Below are 27,411 nucleotides of genomic sequence, written 5' to 3'. Positions count from 1 at the left end.
GTTTTTCTGAACACTGATCCGAGAGAGAGAGAGAAAGTTCTTGTCCTCGGCTATCAGTGAATTGCGAGCCTGTTTTGATTTCTTTTTTTAAGAAACCCATCAAAGGGGTTCCTGTTGTGGCTCAGCAGGTTAAGAATCTGACTACTATCCTTGATCCCATGGCCTCGCTCAGTGGATTATGGATCTGGCATTGCCGCCAGCTGGGGCATAGGGGGCAGATGAGGCTTGGATCTGGTGTTGCTGTGGCTATTGGCATGGGCTGGTAGCTGCAGCTCTGATTCTGCCCCCTTAGCCTGGGAACTTCCATATGCTGCAGGTGCGGCCATAAAAGAGAAAAAAGATACAAAAAGAAACCCCATCAAAGTTATTACTTTCAGAAGCTTCCCCCAGGCAGAAGAGATATCTCATCTTTGGTTTTCATGTAGCAGATGGACCTGGGGTCCACTAGTTCTCCCCAACGCTCTGCTCACAGTACCAGGATTCTAGGAAACTCTCTTAAGCTATGTGGTCCTTTTCCTCTGCTGTCTGCTACAGAGGCTGGTTCCATGCTTTAAGGATTTTGCAGCCTAGTCCCTGACCCAATGCTTGATTTATAGACACACTGCAGTGAGCATTCAGGATGAAAGATTAACAAAGAGGCATGAAACTCTGCACCACTTTCACCAGAGGTAAAAAGCTGAGTTATGTGTGTATGTATGCATGTATGTATGTATGTATGTATGTATGTATTTTATGGCTACACTTACAACATATGTAAGTTCCCAGGGGAAGGGACTGAATCTGAGCTGCAGCTGTGGCAATGCACGATCCTTTAACCCACTGGGACGGGTACGGGATCAAACACAAGCCACTGCGGTCGGATACTTAACCCACTGTGCCACAGCAGGAACTCCAAAAGCTGAGTTTATTTACCCTCCCTGAGCGCATCTTGGGATAACTAAAATCCTTGTCTTAGGATACAAAAGCATAGCTGCTGTAACAAAAATGCTGAACAATAATACATGGCTTAAAGACCAAAACAGTTTATTCTCTCTTATTTAACCGTTCTGAGGTGAGCACTTTTCATTGCTGTGGGTGGTTCTAATCGGCATGATCTTTCAGGGACCTAGGTTCCTTGCATCATGCTGCTTTGCATGCTAAGGCATGAACTTCATCTGCATGTCAAGACTTCCAGCCAATGGGAAGGGGAAAAAACACAGTGGAGCCACGCCCACTGCTTAAGGCCTAGGCTCACATTGCTTCCCCTTGGAATCCCATTGGCAGGAACTGAACCATGTGGTCACACCTACCTGCAAGGGAGGCTGGGAAATGTAGTTTGGGCATGGTACCCAAGAAAAAAAGGAGAATGGATTTGCCGGCAAGCTAGTGGCATCTGGTGGACTCTCTAAGCAGTAGACAAATCCAGCTGAGCATCCGTCTGTGCATAGTGAAGTTGTCATGATATTTCTTTCTTGTCCCTCTCTGTATATCGTATCAGAGAGAGAATTTAAGAACAAGATATATAGCATGCAAAATTTTTTTTTTTTTTTTTTTTTTTTTTTGTTTTTATTTTTTTTTGTCTTTTGCCTTTCTAGGGCCACTCTCGCGGCATATGGAGATTCCCAGGTTAAGGGTCTAATCGGAACTGTAGCCGCCTGTCTACGCCAGAGCCGCAGCAATGCCAGATCTGAGCCGCGTCTGCAACCTACACCGCAGCTCACGGCAAAGCCGGATCCTTTAACTCACTGAGCAAGGCCACGGATCGAACCTGCCACCTCATGGTTCCTAGTCGGATTCGTTAACCACTGCACCACAACGGGAACTCCAGCATGTGAAGTTTATTTTAGTCGGGTAAACCAGCTTCATTGGGCTCTGACAACTTACTCCTACAGGCATGCATTCATTTTCTTGTTTGCCCGGACTCAAAAATTAGTCATAGTTTAAAGTCACAGCAGAGCGCACAAGATTTGGAGACAAAAAAAATTCTGAACAAGAAGTCCAGCTCCATGTACGACTGTGGGCACATTCCTTAAACTCTCTTGAGTTTTAGTTTGCAGTGAGGAGTATAGAATCATGCAGAAAGAACCAGATACAGGGGTTCTCATCATGGCTCAGTGGAAACGAATCCAACTAGTATTCCATGAAGATGCGGGTTGATCCCTGGTCCTGCTCAGTGGGGCAAGGATCTGGCTTGCTGTGAGTTGTGCTATAGGTTGCAGATGCGGCTCTGATCCCATGTCGTTGTCGCTGTGGTGCAGGGCTGGCAGTGATAGCTCTGATTCCACCCCCAGCTTGGGAACTTCCATTATCCCATGGGTGTGGCCCTAAAAATAAAAATAAAATAAAAAATAACCTGATACAAATCCTGGTTTCTGGGACCCTAGGTGATTCTCTTAATTTGATTTGAGCCCCGGGGTTTCTGAGAGATGGATAATACCGAACTTCTCACTGGTTTGCTTAAATGATGTATGTCCCGTGAGGGGAGGTCCATACGGGCTCACAGTACCAAGAAAGTTCAGGGAAGTAACTTACATTGAGGCTCAAACAGTCCATGCTGATTCTGTCATGTTTTTTTTTGTGGGTTTTTTTTTTTTTTTTTTTTTTTTGCTTTTTAAGGCCACACCTGAGGCATATGGAAGTTCCCAGGCTAGGGGTCAAATCAGAGCTCCATCTGCTGGCCTATGCCACACTCACAGCAATGCAGAATCCAAGCCACCTCTGCAACCTACACCATAGCTCCTGGCAACGCCAGATCCTTAACCCACTGAGCCAGGCCAGGGATCGAACCCGCACCCTCATTGGTTCCTGGTGGATTTGGTTCTGCTGCACCACCATGGGAACACCTCTGGTTCTGTCTTGCTCTCTAGGTCGCATCATCCTCAAGCAGCCTCTACCTCGTGGCAAGACCGGTGTGGTATACGTGAAAGCTGCTTCTCTCCCAGACATGCATCTACAAGTTGCGTGGACTCTGACCGGTTGGGTGTCTGGGTCTGAACTGTGGTCAGAGATTAGCTGAAGCTAGGGGTGGGGTCACCCCCAACAATGCTAGGACAGTCATATGGTTCCTCTGAAGAGAAAACTGGGCTGTAATTACCAGAAAGGCAGCCAAAACAACAGATGTCCACTACAGAGGATGTGTTTTGAAAGATGCGTTAATTGGGCCTAAATTATGGCCTAATTTTTATTTGTTTTTTGAAATTAGGAGCCCATTTCTCCTGCTGATGGATGAACTGGTCACAGTGTCTTGGCAGTTTTCCTTCATGACCGTCTTTACTTAACTTCTGGACTTTCCTTTTATTGCTTTGCCCAAACCCACGAACACACTTCCCTTCCATGGTGACTTTAATGTTCTTTCGCACCCAACAGCTTCATCAAACACCCCAAACCAATGGATTGAAGGGGAACCCAGTAGGAACTCATATGTACATATACATTTGTTTTTGTTTGTTTGCTTGTTTTGTTTTTTCTAGGGCTGCATCTGCAGGTTCCCAGGCTAGGAGTCTAATTGGAGCTGCAACTGCCGGCTTACACCACAGCCACAGCAACGCCAGATCCTTAACTCACTGAGCAAAGCTAGGGATCGAACCCGCAACCTCATGGTTCCTAGTCGGATTCGTTAACCACTGCACCACGACAGGAACTCCGGAAGTCATATTATTTTGAACTTTCAGTGCTGGTGTTTGATGAACAAATGAACTCTTTGAGTTCATGGCAATGCCAGAACCAAGCCGCAGCTCCAATCTACGCCACAGCTCATGGCCAACGCTGGATCCTTAACCCACTGAGCAAGGTCAGGGATTGAAATGGCAACCTCATGGTTCCTGATCGGATTTGTTTCCGCTGTGCCACGATGGGAACTCCTGGAGACAATAATTTTATATATAAAATTATATGTATATAGGAATTCCCAATGCGGCTCAGTTGCGAGGAACCTGACTAGTATCCATGAGGAAGTGGGTTCGATCCCTGGCCTCACTCAGTGGGTAAAGGATCAGGCGTTGTCATGAGCTATGGTAGAGGTTGCAAACTTGGTTCGGTTCTGGTGTGGCTGTGGCCGGCAGCTATAGCTTCGATTCGACTCCTAACCTGGGAACTTCCATATGCCTCGGGTGCAGCCCTAAAAAGGCAAAATCAAATCAAATCAAATCATTGCCAAAGCAATTCTGAGGACCAAAAACCAAGCAGGAGACCTAACGCTCCCAAACTTGAGGCAATATTACAAAGCAACAGTCATTCAAGACAGTGTGGTAATGGTACCAAAACAGACACACAGACCATGGAATATGCACACAACACGTATAGATTAATATGGATAACTACACTTTCGAGGTGTCAGTTCCTCATTTGCAAAATTTTGCAATAAGAAACAAACTCTGGGCGTTCCCTGTGGCTCAGCGGGTTAAGGATCTGACATTGTCACCGCTGTGGCTCGGGTTGCTGCTGTACAATTGTTTGATCCCTGGCTCAGGGATTTTTCACATGTCATGGACGTCAGTCAAAAAAAAAAAAAAAAAAAAAAAAGACAAGAAGCAGATTCTCTCTAAGTTCTTTTTTTTTTTTTTGATCTTTTTGCCATTTCTTAGGCCGCTCCAGTGGGATTATGGAGATTCCCAGGCTAGGGGTTAAATTGGAGCTGCTGGCCTACACTTAGAGCCACAGCAATGTAGGATCCGAGCCATGTCTGCAACCTACACCACAGCTCACGGCAACGCCAGATCCTTAACCCACTGAGCAAAACTAGGGATCGAACCTGCAACTCCTGGTTCCTAGTCGGATTCGTTAACCACTGAACCACGACAGGAAAACTCCTGTTCCCTCCTTTTTAGAGATGACCAAATTGAGGATGAAAGTGGTCATGTGACATGCAAGATCACATAGTAATTGTCCGCTTGGAACTGGAGTCCAGGTTGGGACAGATTTCAGAATCTGTGTTTCTCTATGCTATGCTGTCACCACAGCTGCCACGGGCGGGGCAGGGGGAAGGACTCAGATATGGGAGTCAAAAGATTGACTTAAATTCTGGATTTTTTAGCACTGTGTGACTTTTGGGAAAGTTACTTAACCTCCTCTGAGATTTAGTAGGAGTAAGATGGAAATGATTATGACTACCCCATATGGGTAAGAAGTTAGAATTAAGATTCTTGAATTTTGGGATGTAAATTTTTTGGTGCATTAGCAAGTGCTCGATAAGGGACAATCTGTCATCACGACCCACTAAACGAAGCTAATTAACAGAAGACATTGCTACCCAGGCACACAAGAACCTTCTGTGAATGAATCCCTGGCTTCTGAGTCACTGCTCTGAATGCTCATCATAAATGTTTTGTGACAATAATTGTCTTAACAAAATTTGGAGTTCCCGTTGTGGCTCAGTGGTTAATGAATCCGACTAGGAACCATGAGGTTGCGGGTTCGATCCCTGGCCTTGCTCAGTGGGTTAAGGATCTGGCATTGCCCTGAGCTGTGCTGTAGATTGCAGATGTGGCTTGGATCCCATGTTGCTGTGGCTGTGGTGTAGGCCAGCGGCTACAGCTCCAATTCGACCCCTAGCCTGGGAACCTCCATATGCCGCAGGAAGCGGCCCCAGAAAAGCAAAAAGACAAAAGAAACAAAAACTTTGCCTGTAAAACATGCATCTGATATAGCAATTGACAAGCAATGGAGCGGGATAATATTTTAAAAATATCCAAACCAGTGAATGTTGTTTTGCAAACAGAAGTGTTTTTCCTGTTTCAAGGATCTGAGTCATTTTCCCTCTTAAGGGGAACTGTTTTCTCTATTAAGGCTCACTCGTGAGATTCATGTTCCCTGGAAACAGAGGGATGAAAACCCCTGCGGGCACAAGGATGGCCGTGGATAGAGAGAGGAATGTGACGCTTGCAGTGTTCTGAACGGGTAGGTAGGGGAAATAGAGCAAATGCCTTCTTTCCAGTCTGGGGGCAGGTGGGCTTAAAAATAGGAGGGAGCGAAGAAGTGCTGCCGAAACTCAGCCTCTGTCCATCACTGCCAAGTACAAGTGCAGAGACAGAGTTTTGGGTGAAGGAGAAAAAGATAGCTTTTTGCCTTGCCAGGCAAAGGGGCCACAGGCAGGCTAATGCTTTAAAGATTATGCCCCCCTTGGGAGGAGTTTGTTTCTAGTTTGGGGAGTGGGAGTTCCCATCGTTGGCTCAATGGATACGGGTTTCCATCCTGGGCCTGGTCAGTGGGTTAAGCATCCGGCATTGTAGCTTAGATCTTGTGTTGCTGTGGCTGTGGGTGTACACCAGCAGCTGTAGCTCCAATTGGACCCCTAGGCTGGGAACCTCCATTGCCACAGGGTGCGGCCCTAAAAGCAAAAAAAAAAAAAGAAAAAAAAAAGAATTTATAGTTTGGGGAGAGGAAATAAGGCAAAGATAAGAATCGGGGGTTAGAGGCAAAGTGTGCATTGCCTTTCAAAAATGGTGTTTTGTGGCAGTTGCCATCAATGGCTCAGTGTTAACGAATCCGACTAGGAACCATGAGGGTGCGGTTCGATCTCTGGCCTTGCTCAGTGGGTAAGGATCCAGTGTTGCTGTGAGCTGTGGTGTATGTCGTAGACGTGCCTTGGATCCCACGTGGCTGTGGCTGTGGCGTAGGCTGGGCGGCTACAGCTCCGATTCGACCCCTAGCTTGGGAACCCTTCATATGCCGCAGGAGTGGCCCTAGAAAAGGCAAAAGACATTTTCTGCTCATATGCGTCTACACTAATACCGATCTGTCTTGCTGGCACCCTATTTCATAACAATGGGTTCGTCCCCTCCCTTTCGCCTCACTCCTAGATGCTCCTCATCTGGCACCCCCCCATCACCACATTCATCAGCCTGCATAATGCCCATCTTGGACTCCTGGGAGAAACAGGCCAGGGAGCATTCGGGTACGGATTTCTCTGTGCTATAATGGTGAGAAATCACATTGCACATCTGTCAAAGGCCTAAGGCACGTATATCCTAAGGATATGTTCTGCTAATGAATAAAGTACCAGCATGTGATACACTGTCAATGGCTGGACCTGGAGGGTGGGATCGGGAACGTCTGTGTCATCTGTTGGACTTCTTGTCCACATAATCCAGGTCGAAACAATGTCTAATAATTTAAAGACACCTGGAAACACGGCTTCCCTGAGGGAGACACAGCAGCTAATGTCCAAAAGCCAGCCGTCATCGACACCCTGGCTAGAGATCATCTTCACCCTCCAACATCAACCGGCTGTTGAGATTTCAAAGTCGTTTTATTTCCACAGGTATATAAACACTACCACCTGACTAAGTATGTTTCAACTTGGACACACACGCACGCACGCACGCACGCACGCACAAAGGATACCACAAAATACTTCCGAGTTCATTCGTATACAGGGGACCCTAAAGAAAAATTATTCTTGCATGCACCGAAGGAGAAAATCTCCACGTACCTGTCCCGACCATTAGCGTGCATCGCTGGTGGGCCAGGAGCATAATTTCTGATGCAGCCAGAGGTGGATCTTTGTGACTCTGTCGATTGTTCCTTTGGATCCGGAAGCAGCATCCTATGCAATCTATCACAACAGGAGGACTGCTGACATCTTGCTGTCAGAAGACCGTAGGGAAATTTGTACTCATTATTCCATTTAATCTTTTGGTCCCCTGGCTCACCAGCTGCCGGAGTGCTGCCTGGATCAAGGTCAGACTTAGAAGGATCATGCAGTTTAAAACAACCAACAGACAGGATTTTTGAACAACCACCTTTGTTTAACTGAGACCTTCTAGAAACACAGCAAAGAAGAGTGATCGTGCCTGATGGTCTGGTTCAAACACATTCAGAAGAATCATGAACCTGGGGAAAGGGTTGTAGATCCCTAAGGGCCTCGATGCCCTGTTCTACGAGGTGGAAATGGTATTCTAGAAGGCTGACTTTTAGTATGATGTTATGAGGACGACTTCATGAAGTACGGGTAACATTTTAGAAAAAGGAAGGACGGGTGCCTCGTCAATGCTCCGTATGCGTTCAGCCTTGAGTGATGGCAAGAGTAAGTAGACAGTCAGTGGTGGCTGAAAACAAAGGGATGTGGTAAGGATGGCCTGCAAGTCGGAAGGGTGGAAGCTATTCCCAGCATCTTCATGGGGAAACGATGCTTCGCAGCTCATGGACAGTACCTATTTCATCTCCTCTGATACTCAGTCCTGTTGAAGGTGAGGAAGTGCAACAGGACCCACATGAGGGGTAAACAAGTGACAGTCCAAGCGTCACAACAATGACGGGTGATGAATCTGAGGCAGGTGGACCAGACATATTAATTAAGACAACGAACCCGGAAGTTATACGCATAACTCTAGAGATAGCTCAGAGGGGTAGAAATGAGAAGAAAAACACAAGAAGGAAAAATGCAGGAGACAAAGTGAGCGAGCCCATCTGAAGGAACAGCCACTCGGGGAGCAATGTAAACTTACCTTAGGAACAGTGATTGAGATTGCCCATTCCTAAAGCATGAGCCGTGAAGTGAGAGCGTCACACTGGCCACCACGTACAAACTCTCAGGCCACAGAGCGACAGCCTGACCATGAGGCAAGAAGTGCACAAGCACATTACGTGGTGACGTGTCATCGTACCACTTTCAGAGGGAAGTCAACCCCTGCACAGGATGGGTCCAACGGCTGCCGGCAGAGAGCGTGTTTCCATGGACAAGCTTGGCTTTTCAGAGGAGCCTTGTCATTTCCGAAACGGAATCTCAGGCTCCCACAGAACCCTCTGACTAAGAAAATAATTTTCTATGAGAGAGAACGACCTGTCCCCCAGGAGGAGTTGAGAGTGAACCTTGCAGGGTGAAGAGGCCAAAAAGCCAGCATGTGCAGAATTTAAGGAAGAACTACCCCTCCATTTCTACTCTTCCTGAGTCACTAGACATTTGCCAATCAAACCATTTCAAAACGTGAGATTTAAGGTTATTGTAACCAGGGTGAATGTTTTCATGTTTCATGACGACTGCTATTCTGCAGTGTCCTATTCAAGTTTGCTGCTCACAAAAATTACTATTTTGATGCACATTGCAAGTAAGTCTCCAATTTGTCACATGCTTGTATCTTACTACAGTTACTCGTACATACAACCTGAGGAAAGTTTTCTTCTTTTGCCAAAAAGAAAAAAAAAAAAAAGGAAGAAAGAAAAAGAAAAAAAGAAAATCAGTAATTATTTCTGTAATTTCTGGCTTTGAGAAAGAAAAGGAGGAAGAATATTGTGACCATTATTCACACCAAGGATTAACGGCGCCCTTAAGAAAAGTTCCTCCTACTTAGGAACGTGAGCACAGGGGTTTCAAGACAAATTTTTCTATTAAACCATTGTGACTATTTCTAGACATGCATGTCAAAGGGGGCAATCGGTTTTTCAGGAGGAGGATACAACTTTTCCCCTAGAAGTTACGTACGGCCAGAAGTGTCCCAGTCCAGTCATAAAAGGAGCAGAATGTTTTGTAAAGCACACATGGTAATTTATGTCTCAAGTAAAAATCTCAGAACATTTTGGATGGGATAGTGATGGTGCACCAACGATTCATCCATTTAAACAGATTAGACTTACGACGTGCCTATTTATCCAAGAAGGAACTGGTAGGTGTTTGCTGGCAAAGAGGGGCACATTCAATTTGCAACTAAAAGAAACTTGTCAATGTCCAATTATTGATTTCAGTAGTGGAGAATTAACTGAGTTCGGATATAGATTCAACTTGCCATGTAGATTAGGCATTCCTTTGGCCAAGCCCTATGGTGGATTTGTTTTGTTTGGGGGTGGGGTGGGGGGGCGATCTTCCTCTAGTCAGATACTACAAATGTTTTGAAAAGCTGGTGACTATCGATACTAATGCATCAAGATAAATGATGTAAAAATGATGGGACAGGGCCAACTTGGAGAATATCACCGCTACATGCATTGTATCATGAACAGCCTAGCCAAATCCTGCTGCCTATAAAGAGCATTAGCCACCATGCTTATGGAGTGCACCTCTGTGTTCCCTCCTAATTGCATCCTATGTTGGAACCCCAACTTCCAGTGGGATGGTACCGGGAGGTGGGGCCTTTGGGAGGCAATTGGTTTATGAGTGTGGAGTCCCTCTAGGTGGACTAGAGCTCTCCCCTTTTCCTCTTTGTTCTTTTTTATTTTTTGTCAGGTGAGGAGGATGCATGAGAAAAATGACCCTGTGTAAACGCGAAAGAAGGAAGACAAAACAAGGAGAGGCGGTAGACAAGGGGATGGGCAAAGGCCCTGGAGTGCACACGGGTAGCTGCAGAGGGCCAAGGAACAGGAGGAAGGCTGCTCTCCCAGGCTTGCAAGGAGACACCTCCCCCAGTGTTCACTCCAGGGGAGGGGATGGCCTTCCTCTTAGCCACTCAAGCAGGGGTCCAAGGAAGAACCCAAAGCATTAAACATCTGGGGACCAACCTGAGCCAGGAGCTGCAAGACCTCTGCGCCGAGAGCAATAAAACATGACTCAAGGAAATTAAGGAGGAGTCAAAGAAGGGCAGACATAGGCCACGCTCCTGGCTTGGAAAAAATGAATATCCTAAAAATGGCCGTTCTACGCAAAGCAATCTACAGATGCAATGCCATCCCTATCCGTGATCGTTTTCGCAGAACTAGAACAAAACCGTCCAAACATTTACACGGAACCTAAACAGGCCCGGAATGGCCAAGGCAATCCTGAGGAGCAAAAACCAAGCAGGAGGCACACCTCTCCCAGACTTCGGTCAATATTACAAAGCTACGGTAAGCAAGACAGTGTGGCAAAGGTACCAAAACCGACACACAGACCACTGGAACAGAAGACAGAACCCAGAAATAAACCCCAAACCGACGGTCAATTATTCTTCAACAAAGGGGGCAAGAATGTCAAGGGGGGAAAAGACAGTCTGTTCAGCGCGTGGTGCTGGGAAGCTGGACAGCCACATGAAAATCCAGGAAACTGGAAAACAACACCCTCAAACCGTGCACAAAAAGAAACTCAAAACGGCTTAAAGACTTAAACCTAAGACAAGACACCATCAACAGCAAACACAAACAACGACCCACTTGAAAAATGGGCAAGAGAACTGAATAGACAGTCACCCAAGGAAGATAGACAGATGGCCAACAGGCACACGAAAACATGCTCAACACCATGAATGATTAGAACAAGGCAAATCCAAGCTGCTAAGAAGTACCACCTCGCACCTGTCAGAAGGGCCATCATTAGTAAGGCTAGAAATTACAAATGCTGGAGAGGGTGTGCAGAAGAGGGTACCCTCCCACCCTGTTGGTAGGAATGTAACTTGGCACAGCCGCTATGGAAAGCACCATGCAGGGACCTCGGAAAACTAAATATAGAACTAGCATGTGGCCCAGAAATCCCACTCTTGGGCGTATGTGGGGACAAGACTTGCCTTGAACAAGATACAGGCACCCATGGACGTTGACGACAGCGCCGAGTGTCCAGTGCGGCACTCCTCACGCTAGCCAAGACGTGGAAACCACCTAAACGTCCACCGACAGATGAATGGGTTAACAAGAGGTGGGATATATACACAATGCGGTACTCCTCAGCCGTGAAAGGAAGGAATTAGTGCCATTTGCAGCAGAGTGGATGGAACTAGAGGCGCTCATCCTAAGCAAAGTCCCTCAGAAAGAGAAACACCAACCCCACATGATGTCACTTATATCTGGACTCTAAAACACAGCACAAATGATCCTTTCCACGGAACAGAAACTCAAGGACTTGCAGAAGAGACTTGTGCTTGCCAGTGGGGTCAGGGAGGAAGTGGGATGCACTGGGACTCTGGGCTTTAGGGATGCAAACAATTGCATCTGGACTGGCTATGCGATGAGAGCCCACTGGATCGCACAGGGATACAATATCCAGCCACTCACGAAGGAACGTGATAGAGGATAGTGGGAGAAAATGTAAGCATGTATATGGGTGTGTCTGTGTGCGTGTGTGCACGCGTGTGCGACAGGATCACTTTCCTGCACAGCAGAAATTAACAGAAAAATTTAAACCGAGTGTAAAGGAAAAAATTAAAATCATTTAAGAAAACTTAGAACTTTCCTGGAGGGGTAATTCTAGGAAAAGTATGCTAATGAAGGGATCTTAAACCCAAAACGTTGATCTTAAAAACCAAAAATAGAACACATGACAATACTGAAATCCAACCACTATCCATCACATGACAGTTTTTCTGCAGGCTTCATTTGGTGCATGGGCCTTGAGCAAAAAGGATGTCTGCCCTCCCAAGAGCCTTACAACAAGAGGGACTTACTTCATGGAGAGAAACACAGAGGGAGCACGGAGTCCTTCTCACCCAGATGGGCAGCGAGTTTGTACAATGGTGCCGCACACCAGGCTAAGGATGAGGGTGAACTGTGAGCTCTTACTTGCAAGGTCGCCTGGGTGTGTGCTACCTAGGGTGGTCAAGTGTGAGAATGACAGTGACACTGTCCAATACAAGCATACGCCTCGCCGATTCCCATCTGCTTTGGCCATGTTGAAGCAATGACCGCAGCACTGACAGGGACCTTTTAAAATGCACAGCATCGACAGGCCCTCTGGAGACCCTGGAATTCCCGGGCATAGACACGGAGCAGGGACCCTCCCCGCTCCGTGCTCCCCACGAACGACCAAGTCCTGGCTGAGGGAGAGGTGCAGGTCAGGGGTCCAGAGCGTCCCCATAGGGAACCCAGCCTGGGTCCCACTTTGGCTTTCCCATGTAGGAGGTCAAGAGCTTGGGCCAACTCTCTCTGCACCATCTCCACCTGAGCAACGGGAAAATTAAGCCAACGTGGGGACAGCAGTGGTGAGGGGCGAATGCATGCCTATAGGGGTGGTACGCAGAGGTGATGGGATGTTTCTTAAGGAACGTTGAGCGGTGTATTTTCTGTATAAATAGGAGAGAGCTCATGAGGAAACAGATACTTACACCACATGTGCTCACACATGGACCTCACTCCCTGTCCCTCGGAATGTGTCACAACCCAAGGAATCAACACAAGAGACTTGTGTCCAGGGCAGGTGCCACCAGGGCATCACTATGACTGGGAAAGAGCTGCCTGCTCCACATCCCAGACTACCCCCTTTCCAAAAGGAACCCAGGATCTGGCTGCTCTCCAACCAATGCCCGCAAGGAAGACCCACCTTCTTCTTCTTCACCCCGATTGTTTGTCACTGGAGTGGGGCGCTCCAAAGCCATGCCATTATTATTAGTTGCGTCATCGGCCGGCATCTAGTGCAAGAAAACAGTGTGAGAATCTAAGCTTCCTGGTCTCTATGGACATGAGAATTTTCATGGTCTTTCTGCCCAGCAAAACCCAAAAGGGAAACACTCCTCGAGTCCACGGTCCCAAAGAAAACACAGAGGTCATCCTGGACAAAGGCTTCAAATCTTCCTGTAGGAATTCTTATGTGTACTTTGACCAAAACCCACCAAATTCTCTTGCAAGGAGGGCAATTCTCTGCTGGTAACATTGCTCTCAGCCGCACTTCCAGTTTCTAGAGGCTGCTGTCAATTTTTCAATCAGTCATGCATTGGGAGAGACATTCCGTCAACACTCGTCCAACCCAGGAAAAATGTAGGTCTCCACTGATTTGAACAGTGTAGACTTGCATAGTTGAAACTGACAGACAAAAGGAGGAAATTGGAGTTCCCGTTGTGGCACGGCGGAACCAAAACTGACTAGAAAGCATGAGGCTGCAGGTTTGATCCCTGGACTCGCTCAGTGGGTTAAGGATCTGGTGTTGCCATGCGCTGTGCTGTAGGTCACCGACTCGGCTCACATCGTGACTTGCTGTGGCTGTGGTATATGCCGGCAGCTGTAGTTCTGATTAGACCCCTAGCCTGGGAAACTCCATGTGCAGCAGGTGCAGCCATTAAAAACCAAAACCAAAACCAAAACCAGAGAGAGAGAGGGAGACAGAGAGAGACAGAGAGAGAGAGAGAGGATAAAAGAAAAATTGAGGAAATGAAGTTATGCTTTTATCTCAGATAAGACAAGGCACTTACTGTGCAGCCACTTGGAGCCTCTATTCCTCCTGCGGTGCTGGGCAGCCTTTCATGGGAGCCCGGGGTTTCTTCTAGGAGGACACAGATGGAAGGGTCATGATATTGGTGACGCTGCTCAGGAACTATTCAGGCAGCATTGTTGGGGAGTGGTGTGTGAACCCAGGGAGGGAGAGTAAGGATGAGGGTGATTTTGAAGCATGGGCACACATGCTGTTGGCTGACCACTCTGGTGGGATGAGGCTGGCCAAGGGGAGGTTCCTTGACATAATGAGAAGGGGAGCTTTAAGCTTCCTAGCCAAAGCCAACATACTCAATTCAATGTAGGCAATTTGAAAAGAGGTAAATTCCAAATTCATGTTCTGGGGAACCTCCCGCTGTGGCTCCGTGCGTTAAGGACCCGAAGCTGTCTCTGTGAGGAGGCAGGGTCGCTCCCTAGCTTCCCTCAGGGGCCTAAGGATCCAGGGTTGCTGCATGCTGCGGCGTAGTGTGCACATGTGGCCTGGATCCGGTGGTGCCATGGCTGGGGTACAGCTCTGGGTGAACCCCTCCCCTGGGAACTTCCATATGCCACAGGTGTGGCCACACACACATAACAAAACAAAAACAAGTCATGCCATGTTTCAAGGACAGAGTCCAATGACTCCTCCAGCCTATTTTAAATCCCGTGGCGACTCCCGCTACTTCTTGGAATGTTCCAAGACCATTTTTCATCTCCACACGGTCACATGCCCTGCTTCTGCTCAGCACAGTGTGATGGCACAGGTATAATATTTATCCTTTGCATAACTGTTAACTATACAGTTCCGTAGCCTTTTTGACTTCCACACGCTTTTCTACCCATCAACACTACCTACACCCACACCTTTGTCATCCTACCCGACATGACCCATCACAACTCACCTTCCCCTGGCCACCAGGCCTTGGTAATTCCTGCTTCTGCTATATGAACGTGCCTACACAAGTAGTATTACACGGTATCTGTCTTGCTGTGCACCTGCCTTATTTCACTCACCACAATAGCTTTTTGTAGTGTTCGGTCCACCCATACCCTAACGTATTTCGAGCTTTAACTCCACTCTGCGGCTAAAGAGTAGCTCACTCGGAGTTTCTTTGGCATTTCATTTTGCCAGTCCTCTCATTCATCACCACATTCATCAAGGCCTTTTGCATAATGCCCATCTTGGGACTCCTGGGAGAAACAGGCCAGGGAGCATTCGGGTACGGATTTCTCTGTGCTATAATGGTGAGAAATCACATTGCACATCTGTCAAAGGGCAGAGCTTATAAGAGCACCAAGTATGACTCCTAAGGCAAACTATTAGTGTTCTGCTAATTGGAATAAAGGTACCACCAGCATGTGATACACTGTCAATGGCTGGACCTGGAGCGGTGGGATTCGGGAACCGTCTGTGTCATCTGTTGGACTTCTTTGTCCACATAATCCAGGTCGAAACAATGTCTAATAATTTAAAGACACCTGGAAACACGGCTTCCCTGAGGGAGACACAGCAGCTAATGTCCAAAAGCCAGCCGTCATCGACACCCTGGCTAGAGATCATCTTCACCCTCCAACATCAACCGGCTGTTGAGATTTCAAAGTCGTTTTATTTCCACAGGTATATAAACACTACCACCTGACTAAGTATGTTTCAACTTGGACACACACGCACGCACGCACGCACGCACGCACGCACAAAGGATACCACAAAATACTTCCGAGTTCATTCGTATACAGGGGACCCTAAAGAAAAATTATTCTTGCATGCACCGAAGGAGAAAATCTCCACGTACCTGTCCCCGACCCATTAGCGGGGTGCACTCGCTGGTGGCGCCAGGAGCATAATTTTCTGATGCAGCCAGAGGTGGATCTTTGTGACGTCTGTCGATTGTTCCTTTGGATCCGGAAGCAGCATCCTATGCAATCTATCACAACAGGGAGGACTGCTGACATCTTGCTGTCAGAAGACCGTAGGGAAATTTGTACTCATTTATTCCACTTAATCTTTTGGTCCCCTGGCTCACCAGCTGCCCAGGAGTGCTGCCTGGATCAAGGTCAGACTTAGAAGGATCATGCAGTTTAAAACAACCAACAGACAGGATTTTTGAACAACCACCTTTGTTTAACTGAGACCTTCTAGAAACACAGCAAAGGAAGAGTGATCGTGCCTGATGGTCTGGTTCAAACACATTCAGAAGAATCATGAACCTGGGGAAAGGGTTGTAGATCCCTAAGGGCCTCGATGCCCTGTTCTACGAGGTGGAAATGGTATTCTAGAAGGCTGACTTTTAGTATGATGTTATGAGGACGACTTCATGAAGTACGGGTAACATTTTAGAAAAAGGAAGGACGGGTGCCTCGTCAATGCTCCGTATGCGTTCAGCCTTGAGTGATGGCAAGAGTAAGCTAGACAGTCAGTGGTGGCTGAAAACCAAAGGGGGTAAATGGATGCCTCAAGTCGGGAAGGGTGGAAGCTTATTCCCCAGCATCTTCATGGGAACGATGCTTCGCAGCTCATGGACAGTACCTATTTTCATCTCCTCTGATACTCAGTCCTGTTGAAGGTGAGGAAGTGCAAACAGGACCCACATGAGGGGTAACCAAGTGACAGTCCAAGCGTCACAACAATGACGGGTGATGAATCTGAGGCAGGTGGACCAGACATATTAAGACAACGAACCCGGAAGTTATACGCATAACTCTAGAGATAGCTCAGAGGGGTAGAAATGAGAAGAAAAACACAAGAAGGAAAAATGCAGGAGACAAAGTGAGCGAGCCCATCTGAAGGAACAGCCACTCGGGGGAGCAATGTAAACTTACCTTAGGAACAGTGATTGAGATTGCCCATTCCTAAAGCATGAGCCGTGAAGTGAGAGCGTCACACTGGCCACCACGTACAAACCTCTCAGGCCACAGAGCGACAGCCTGACCATGAGGCAAGAAGTGCACAAGCACATTACCGTGGTGACGTGTCATCGTACCACTTTCAGAGGGAAGTCAACCCCTGCACAGGATGGGTCCAACGGCTGCCGGCAGAGAGCGTGTTTCCATGGACAAGCTTGGCTTTTCAGAGGAGCCTTGTCATTTCCGAAACGGAATCTCAGGCTCCCACAGAACCCTCTGACTAAGAAAATAATTTTCTATGAGAGAGAACGACCTGTCCCCCAGGAGGAGTTGAGAGTGAACTTGCAGGGTGAAGAGGCCAAAAAGCCAGCATGTGCAGAATTTAAGGAAGAACTACCCCTCCATTTCTACTCTTCCTGAGTCACTAGACATTTGCCAATCAAACCATTTCAAAACGTGAGATTTAAGGTTATTGTAACCAGGGTGAATGTTTTCATGTTTCATGACGACTGCTATTCTGCAGTGTCCTATTCAAGTTTGCTGCTCACAAAAATTACTATTTTTGATGCACATTGCAAGTAAGTCTCCAATTTGTCACATGCTTGTATCTTACTACAGTTACTCGTACATACAACCTGAGGAAAGTGTTCTAGCTAAGAGGAACCTAATCAATGGGAAAAGACCCCCAAAGCCAGCCCTGTTTCAAGCATAGATACCCAGACACGTTCTGCTGGTCTGAAGTTTCTGCTAAATAGACACTGTCTTCTTGACTTCCTCCCAGATCATCTGCTCCCAAAAAGCCACATTGTACTGACTGTATTTATCATCTCTTCCGTAAGTCTTTGCACTTAATTACTGTTTAAACTTTCATAGAGGGTTGACTTCTATTCTAGGAAAAGTATGCTAATAAATGTATTCCCACACTCTCCTAAAGAAATCAAATACGGAATATGTAACATTACCAAAATCCTGCCGGTAAAGATGGTCACTATCAATCACACCACTATTTTTCTCCCAGTATTCATTGTCTACAAAATGTGTGCAGGTGCCTGAATGAAATGCTGTCCGACTTCACAGTGTGGGACAGTATATCTCGGAGAGAAACAGAGAGTGATCAGCACTGACTGCTCACCCAGCTGTGCAGGAGGTTTGTGCAACCGTGCTGGACACGAGGCTACAAATGAGATGATGAGGTTTCACTCTAAGCTTTTATTTGCAGCATCCCCTGGGTGTGTGCTATGTAGGGTTATCAATTGTAAGCCCTAAAGTGAATATATACAGATGTATGTATATACATATACATATATATGTGTATATATGTATATAGGGTTATATATATGTATATGTATATATATATGTCTATATGTATATGTATATAGGGTTGTCAATTGTAAGCCTTAAAGTGACTATATATGTGTGTGTGTATATATATGTATCTGTATATATATACATATCCTGAATTCTCTGCTGTTTTGGCCATGTTTAAGAAATGACACCAGCACTGAGAGTTCATATTATAAGGATGGGCATGGTCTAGAGGAGCTGTGGAGCTATGTAGATGCTGCTAGGCCCAGGCATGGATGTCAAGCAGGACCCTCACCCTCTTGTTCCATGACTGATCATTCCCTGTTGAGTGATAAGTGCAGGTCGGGGGTCCAGAGCATCCCCATGGGATTATGGCATGGTTCCCACTTTGGCTTTTCCACATAGGTCAGGAGCTTGGGCCATCTGACTCTGCACCATCTCCCCCTGAGCAACCGGAATATTAAGCCCACTTGGGAACAGCGGTGGCAAAGGGAGAAGGAATGAATGCAGAGCAGCTGAGCAGAGGGGGTGGTATTTGTCTTCCATGAAGTTGCCAGGCCTATTTGTGGTGGAAACAGACAATAGGTCCTGAGGAAACATATACTCACACCACATGTGCTCACATATGGACCTTGCTTCCCATGTCTCATATCTTACCACAAAGCACAATCTACAGGATAGACTTGCATCCAGGGCATGTACGACTTGGGCATCACTATGACTGGGAAAGAGCTACATGCTCTACACCCCAATCCTCTTTTCAAAAGGAACCCTGGGTCTGGCTGCTCTCCAACCAATGCCAGCAAGGAAGACCCACCTTCTTCTTCATCCTGATTGTTCGTCACTGGAGTGATAATTTCTGTATAAGTATCATTTTCATCAGTTACCTCATCTACAAGGACCTAGAGAAAAGAAGACATGGTGAGAATCTAAGCTTCCTGTGCTCTATGAACACAAGGTTTTTCATTGTCTGTCCACACAAAACCAAATGGGAAATTGTCCCTGAGCCCATGTTCCCAAGGAATCTAAAGAGGTTGTCTGTGAGAAATGCTTCAACTTTTCCCGGAAGATCTCTCGATTTTGACCAAAAATTACAAAACCCTATTGTTATTAGGCCTATTCTCTGAGAAAATGCTCCCAACCAAAAACACATGTTGTAACAGATGCTGTCATTTTTAAAATGTCCATCTGAATCATCCATTTGGACAGACACACAATTAAGAGTCATCCAAGCCAGGAAAACTGTATATATCCACTGCTCAAAACACTGTAGACTTTTGTATTTGAATTAGTTTGAAAAGCAGGAAATGAAGCTATGTTTTTTTTTAATCAGATAAATAAACATCACTTACCATGGTGGCAGAAGGAGCGGCCACGACTGACCTGAGGCTGGACCACTCCTCCCCCAGGTCCTCAGGATCTTCTAGGAGAACACAGAATAAAGGTCATGGTTATTGTTGATGCTGGTCAGGAATTATTCAAGCAGTGATGTTGAAGGTAGTGTGTAAAAGCAAGGTGGGTGAGTAAGGATGTGGGTGACAAATAGCATGGGCCCTCATGCTATTAGCCGACCTCTTTGGTGGACTGAGGATGGCAAAGGAGAGGTCCACTGAAAAACGGAGGAAGGGAGCCTTAAGCTTGCTAGCTAAAGCCAACCTCATCAATACAACTTAGGGAATTTGAAAAAGGGTGAATTAAAAATTCATGCTTTGGGGAGTTCCTGCTGTGAGTGGCTCAGCAGGTGAAAGAATCCAGTGTTGTCTCTCTGAGGATGCAAGTTCAACACCAAGCCTCCCCAGAGGGTTAAGGATACAGCTTTACTGCATGATGCAGTAAAGTGTGCAGATGTGGCTTGGATCTGGTGTTTGCCATGGCTGGGGTACAGCTCTGAGTCAATCCCTAGCCCAGGAACTTCCATATGCCACAGGTGTGGCCATAAAAACATAACAAAACAAAAAGAAGTCATGCTATGTTTCAAGGACAGAGTCCAATGACTCCTCCAGCCCATTTTAAATCCCATGGCGATTCCTGCTACTGCTTGAAATGTTATGAGACATTTTATCTCCCACATATTCACATGCCTTGCTTCTGCTCAGCATCTCTTCTGCTTGATGATTTTTTACTTCCTTCAGTGTGATGACACAGATATAGTATGTACCCTTTGCATAATTTTAAAGTAAACAGTTCATAGCATTTTTTACTCCACACTGATTGGAACCCATCAATGCTAGCTATACCCACATCTTTGTCATCATAATCAACATGACCTCTATACACATTAGGTCACAATTCACTTCCCCTTGCCACCAGGGCCTTGGCAATTCTACTTCTACTATATGAATTTGCCTATACAATTAGTATTACATGATATTTGTCTTGTGCACCTGCCTTACTTCTCTCACGACAATAGATTTTTGTATTATATGGTCCACCTATACTCTAGCATATTTCAAGCTTTAACTCCACTCTGTGGCTGAAGACTATTCCATTTTGTGTTATACTTCCCATTTCATTTTTCCAGTATTCCATTCATCATCACATTATTCACACCCTTTGGTTACTGCCCATCTTTTGACTCTTGGGAGAAATATGCCAGGGAGCATTAGGGTATAGATTTCTCTGTGGTATAATGGTGACAGGTAAAGGTGTGCATTTGTCAAACAGCAGAGCTTATAAGAGCACCAAGTATGAATCTTAAAGCAAACTACAGACTTTCCATCAATAAAAATGTATCCATATTGTCTCACTAATTGTAATAAGGTACCAAAAGCATGTTATATGTTATCCATGGCTGAACCTGGAGTGATGGGATTCAAGAACTGTCTGTGTCATCTCTTTGACTTCTTTGTTGATATAACCCAGTTCTAAACAATGTCCAATAATTGAAAGAAATCTGGAAACATGGTTTCACTAATGGAGGCCTATCAGCTAATGTCCAAAAACAGCTAATATCTATACCCAGACAGAGACCATCTTCCCTCTTAAACTTCAACCAGCCATTGAGATTTCCATGTATTTTATTTCCATAGCTATAACATGACCACTGACTAAATATCTTTCAATTTGGAATACAGGAAAAAAAAAGGGACATCACATAATAATGTAATGGTTCTTCCTTATATAGAGGACACTAAAGTAAAATTATTCTTTCAAGAACTGAATGAAAATTTCCACAGTACATTCATCAGACTCATGTGGAGTGTGAACCATCTGTTTGTGGTGACAGCAACATAAGTTTTTCACAAGCATAGGTAGATTTTTTGTGACCTCAGAGCCAGCTACTTCTAATCTGGAAGCAGGATCCCACAAAATGCATTACCACAGAGAGAACTGTTAACAACTTGCTGTCAGAAAATCATAGGGAAATTAGTACGCATTTATTCCATTTAATCTTTCAGTCCCCAGGCTCGCTAGCTGCCCAGGAGAGCTGCCCGGATCAGAACATAGAAAATTGAGCAGTTAAACAACTAATAGACAGGTTTTATGAAACAAATAACTTTAACTAAGAGGTTCTAGAAACACAGAAAAGCACAGTGATTGTGCCTAATGGTCTGGTTCAAACATATTTAGAAGAATCATGAACCTGGGAAAGGGTTGTAGATCCTAAGTACTCAATGCCCTGTCTAAGATATAGAAATTATAATCTGGCCAACTTTTAGTATTATGTTATGAGGATGACTTCAGGATGTATGGGTAACAGTTTAGAAAAAGGACAGACGGGTGCTTCATCAGTGCTCAGTATGTGTTCAGCCTTGAGTGATGGCAAAGAATAAGCTATACATTCAGTGGTTGTTGAAGCCAAAGAGGATAAGTGGATGCTCCAAGTCAGGAAGGGTGGAAGCTTACTCTCACAGCATCTTCATGGGACCGATGCTTCCAGCTCATGGACAGTATCTATTTCATCTTCTCTGATACCCAGTCCAGTTTGTATGGGAGGAAGTGCAAAACAGGGGCTATAACCATAGAGTACAGTGGGGGGACTGACATGTAGAGTGATGAAGTGACTTTCCAAGAGTCACAACATGTTGAATAAAGATATGTGGCAGGAATGGAGCTGGTTGCTGGAGGACAGAAATCCCTGCCAGGGTTCTGAGATCATGTCCTGGACACCTGATCAGTAGCTCCTTCAATCACAATCCCTCCTGCCCATGGTTTCTGTAGGTTAGTTCTGATGTCCCGGAGGAATTGCCTGAGCTTAGAGAAGAGCCCACACCCTCACTCCACCTTTGATCCCATCTTTCACCTAGTGAACCACAATATAAATATTTCTTCCAACAAAGCCCTTCTGAAGGTCTGAAGGACCTGGGGATTCTAATTGCTCTTGTTCTCCCCGAATCTTCTTCCTGTCAGCTGTCTTTGTCAGAGGAGCTTCCCAATGACCACTTGACCCAGAGCTCCAAACATTCAAACCAAACTCCACATGATGGCTCTGCCAAGAACCAGCTTCCTTTCATTGGACCAACCCTGGAGGCTGAGTCAAGAGTAAGTCTGAGGTGCTCAGGGTCTCCTGAGAGTTGATCTGAGTATCCATCTGGCAGCTGACAAAGGCTGGCTAAGATGGCAGGGCAGTCCTCACAAAATTCTGCTCTATCAACTCCTCATCCATCTCTAGACCCTTGTAGAGGAAAAAGTGTCCCACATCATTGAAAGCCACGTCATGCCAGAGGCTTGAAATGCCTCGCAGATTGCTCCTTGAGGATCCCAGACTGCCCTCCTTCCATACTGACAAATGTTCATCCACTCAGGATCGCACTTTCCTTCTCATCAAACACCCTGGCAACACCCAAAAGCCCGTGATCCGTCCATCAACCCATGGATCCTGCAGTAAATCCGTTTCCTTGCTTTAACACACTCTGTATGTGTAGACCCCACTTTTGGTTTCAGATTTTGACAGCTACATTCAGAAGAGCTGAGGTAATCCCTGTTCCTCCTGGAATCCATCCTGGGAGGCACCTGTTTACCTGCTTCAGTGGAAGCAGTGTGGGTGCTTCCCTTTGTTCTTTCTCTGGTGAGGTGTACAAAATTGGCATAGGAAATAATAGGTTCTCTACATTCAGGAAACATTTCAGGCTGGTGTACAGACATAAATTAATACAACAAAACTGGAAGTTACACTTATAACTCATAGATAGTTTAGACTGATAGAAAAGAAAAAAATAAAAGATGAGGAAAATGAGCAAAATTAGCAGCCCATTGAAGGAAAACACTAGAGGATCCATGTAAACTTACCTTGGGACAGCGAGAATTCCCTCCTAAATTCTGAAATCTAAGTCGAAGTTCACAGTGCGGCAGACACAAATGATAGTCCACAGAGGAAGTCTGACCATGAGGCAAGAAGTGCATAATCCATTACCATGTGATGTGTCATAAAGAACTTTCAGAGGGCAAGTCAACCCTGCCCAGGATGGGTCTAGGGGCAGCACCGAAAGTATGTTCCAAGGACAGTTTGGCTTTTCAGAGGACATTTTATTTCCAAAATGAATCTCAGGCTCCCACATAACTCTGATTAAGAAAATAATTTCTATGAGAGAAATGACCTGTCCCACGAGAGAGTTGAGAGTGAACCTTGCAGGTGTGAGAGGCAAAAAGCCAGCATGTGGAGAATTAAAGAGTCCCATTATTTTAACTTATCTACCCCTCCATTTTCTCTTTCCTGAGTCACTGGACATTGACAGATAAAACCATTTCAAAATGTGAGATTTAAGCTTATTATAACCAAAGTTAATGTTTTCATGTTTCATGTCAACTGCTATTTCTGGCATCCTATAATACACTTTTTCTCCACAAAAACTTATTTTTGGTGTGTATTGCAAGTAATTTTCCAATTTATCACATTTTTTCATTTACTACAGTTACTTGTACTTATATAATGAAAATTCTTTTCATTTGCCAAAAAAAATCCAGTAAATATTTTTGTAATATGGCTTGGAGAAAGAAAAGGAGGAAGAACATGTGACCATTATTCATACTAAGGGTTAAATACACTTTAAGAAAAAGCTTTTTCTAATAGGAAATAAGAGAAGGTGTTGCAAGACAAATTTTTCTGTTAACAATTGATTTCTAAAGGTGCATGTCAAAGGGGCCAATCAATTTTTAGGAAGAGGATACTTTTTCCCAGAAGTTATGTACAGCCAGAAATATCCCAATCCATTCATAAAAGTGTTGTAAGCACAACATGGTATTTACTCTCAAATAAAAATCTCAGAGACATTTTGGATGTGATAATGATTGGCACCAATATTCATCCATTTAAACAGATTAGGTTTATGATGTGCTCTTTATCCAATAATGAACTTGTAGGTGTTTGCTGGGAAAGAGGGCACACTCAGTAAATGTTAGTTAACAATTAAATGAGTTTGTGATAAAAAAATCTGTAAATGTCCTATTATTGATTTTAGCAGTGGAGAATTAACTGAGTTTTGATATAGATTCAAATGCCTACCTGATGCATTTCTTTGACCCAGGATATTTTTTCTTTTGAAAATCCTCCTTCTTTTGATCACAATCTTTTTATATTGGTGACTATTTATGATGATGAATAAGGTAAAGGATGTAAAAATGATGAAATAAGGCCAACTTGGAGACTATCACGTTACATGCCTAATCATGAACAGTCTAACCAAATCCCACTGACTATAAAAGCAGTACTTGCTTGGACTGCATCTTGTGTGTCCCCCATACTGTATCCTATATGGAACACCACTCCAGAGGGATGGTACCAGGAGCTTGGGCCTTTGGGAGGCAATTATTCATGAGGTGGAGTCCTCTAGGAGGAAAGAGCTCTCTCTTTCCCTCTTTTGTTGTAGGATGCAAGAAAAATGACCCACCCTGTGTAAATAGAACCATGGCATCAACAGAACCTGACTTTGTTCCACTGATCCTGAATGTTGACTTAGAAATATGAAAACAATATTTTGTTAGCCACTCGTGCAGTATTCTGTTGAGCAGCCAAACTCAATAAGGCAGCCATCACTATGGATGTTGAGAGTAAGATTTCTTTTTTATTTATCTGATAGAAAAGAGTCAGATATTCAAAAAAATTGCACTAGATAGAATTAAATTGGCAAGGAAAACTTTATCCAAAATTTTGTGATAAAGGTCAAGATTATCGCAAGGCAGAGATTGATCAGCTTCTCTGAAACAAAAAGGCGGCTGTTTTGTAAGGAGAATTTGAACTAAATTAAAAAAGACTTCAGGTCCTTGCCTGTAGGGTGCCTTCTGTGCTTATGACTGCCACAATGGAAGTTGGGGTCATCACCTTCCGTAGAGACGGTGATAAAGGGGCGACTTCTATTTTTTCTAGATAATTACTTTTGAGGAAGGAAGGCTCACAGGTTATTGAACAAAGACATTCCTGGGTTTTGTAAAAACTTTCCCTATCCAAGCAATAAAGATGATTTTAATTTTGTTTTCTAATGTAAATGCTCCAAAAATACATCGGTAATGAAGAGAAAAGAAGAAAAAAAAAACTTATTTGAAGTTAGTTAAGCTTGGAGTATTAAGGCCCTTGTTCTTGACTATAGATACTTGACAGAAAAGGCAAATTTCAAAAAAAATTATATAATGTTGACCTGATAAAGATGCCAACTTATGATCATTCTACCTTGTGGTATTTCATTGAGGAACATCTGTTTTAATGAAGTAGCAAAAAATAAGCTCTAAACATTTCTTCCAAAAAATACACTCTTATTAACAACATGATATTCTACATTTCAATGAGAATAGGTATAATAATAACTATAATCAGCAGCTTCTCTGGAGTTTTTCCATATGATAATTAAGCATATTTTCCTTGATGACTGTTCTTGTTAACGTTAGGCTGATACATTCTTATATTGTTCTAATAACTTTTTTCTATAATGTTGTACTTTTAATTAATTGTTTTATGTTGTGTCTTTACTAGCTTTTTTGAATTCTATACTTATAAAATTTTATGTAATTCTTTATGGCCTTCTTATTTAATTTTGGGCATGTGCCAGACTTTCTCCTATGGGCTTGAGATTCCACCCAGGCGGCCAGACGCCTGAACACATTTGCATGCCACTATTTCTTATCTCAAGCATATTTATCCAGGGTGAAGTTAAGTAACACTTTTTTAATTAAAATGTAGTGGTGAATGCTATATGGCAATTCAGATGATAATAATGATGCTAGATACCTGACATCACTTATTTTTCAGTGAATCATATCAATCCTATATACTATAATTTGCTGGCTGTGAAAGGTCGTTGGTCTTAGTTTTAAATCTAAAAATTATTATGACCCATTTGACACCGGTATAAATATTTCAATGCCTTTTATGCATGAGCATTTTATAATATAATTATTGAATTAAACCATATGCCACTTACTTACATCATGTTCTGAGGAATACCTGGATGCCTTTTGTATGTATACTCATTACATTCCAGGGCATATTACGTTGGTTGTTAAAACTACCTCTCGTAGCTGTATGGTCGTCTGTAAAAACAGTGACAATAGCAGCAACAGTAACATAAAATCTCTCAAAATATTTTCTACACTGAATTATTGATCTTGTGTTTGCAGTAAGTCCTTGATTGACTTTATCAAAGTAGTGGACTATTCATATGCAATATGACTGGGCGAAGTTTATCGTCTTTATGCTATCTGTACATTCATCGAAATCTGAATAATGTAATGAGACACTTGGTTTTCCTTTCCTTGACTAGCAAACCCTATGCTCTTTCTCAGGCAGGTTCTGTGAGTTTTGTACTTACCTTTTATTAAGATGATAATCAGAGAGAATCTTATGAGAAACTTGAACATCTACATAAAATAAATCACTCTGGCGATAGCACTTTATCCCTTTTTCTTGCAGGTCCGATGGTCACTGTATAATTTTAAAGAAGTTCAATAAGGCTAGAAGGCCGAATGAGAATACAGAAGTGGCATTTCAGGTGCATATAAAAAAACTTTATGTTTGGGTTCGGTCGCCGGCCCCTTGCTCAGTGTTAGAATCTGGCATTGCTGTGAGTCGTGGTGTAGGTGCAGACAAGCTCAGATCCCTGCTTTGGCTTGCTTAGGCGCGTGACAGCTTGATTAGGCCCTAGCCTGGGAACCTCCATATCATTGGGAGCAGCCAAAAAGACAAAAAGAAAAATAATAAATACAAAAAAGACAAAAAAAAAAACGAAATGTTGCTAAGTAGAAAATAAAACTTCCAAAGTAAAATTCACAAAATAACTTGATCAATTGATAGAAAAAACCTGGCTATTTATCTTACCAGAATAAAGAAAAATCAAATGATAG

General features: G+C 44.3%; 1 protein-coding gene and 1 long non-coding RNA gene across 2 annotated transcripts in view; one reads left to right on the top strand and one right to left on the bottom strand.

Moving 5' to 3' along the window:
- LOC110260108 overlaps window positions 1-20,322 on the bottom strand; it is a 189,959-nt gene extending 169,637 nt beyond the window's left edge. Inside the window, exons 1-6 of the mRNA XM_021088374.1 lie at window positions 19,494-20,322; window positions 18,959-19,043; window positions 15,786-15,917; window positions 13,995-14,065; window positions 13,130-13,217; window positions 7,409-7,531 (exon numbers count right to left, since the gene is read on the bottom strand). Coding sequence (XP_020944033.1) covers window positions 7,409-7,531; window positions 13,130-13,217; window positions 13,995-14,065; window positions 15,786-15,917; window positions 18,959-19,043; window positions 19,494-19,496 — 502 coding nt within the window. The 5' untranslated portion in view covers window positions 19,497-20,322. The remainder of the gene's footprint in view (window positions 1-7,408; window positions 7,532-13,129; window positions 13,218-13,994; window positions 14,066-15,785; window positions 15,918-18,958; window positions 19,044-19,493) is intronic.
- LOC102164703 lies at window positions 9,065-10,457 on the top strand. The gene is made up of 2 exons (XR_302157.3): window positions 9,065-9,578; window positions 10,136-10,457. It is a non-coding gene; the product is annotated as an uncharacterized LOC102164703 (long non-coding RNA).

The sequence above is a fragment of the Sus scrofa genome, chromosome 3 (assembly GCF_000003025.6).
Source record: "Sus scrofa isolate TJ Tabasco breed Duroc chromosome 3, Sscrofa11.1, whole genome shotgun sequence".
NCBI lineage: Eukaryota > Metazoa > Chordata > Mammalia > Artiodactyla > Suidae > Sus > Sus scrofa.
Note: the sequence above shows the minus strand (reverse complement) of the source record. Positions and strands in the feature narration are given on the sequence as shown.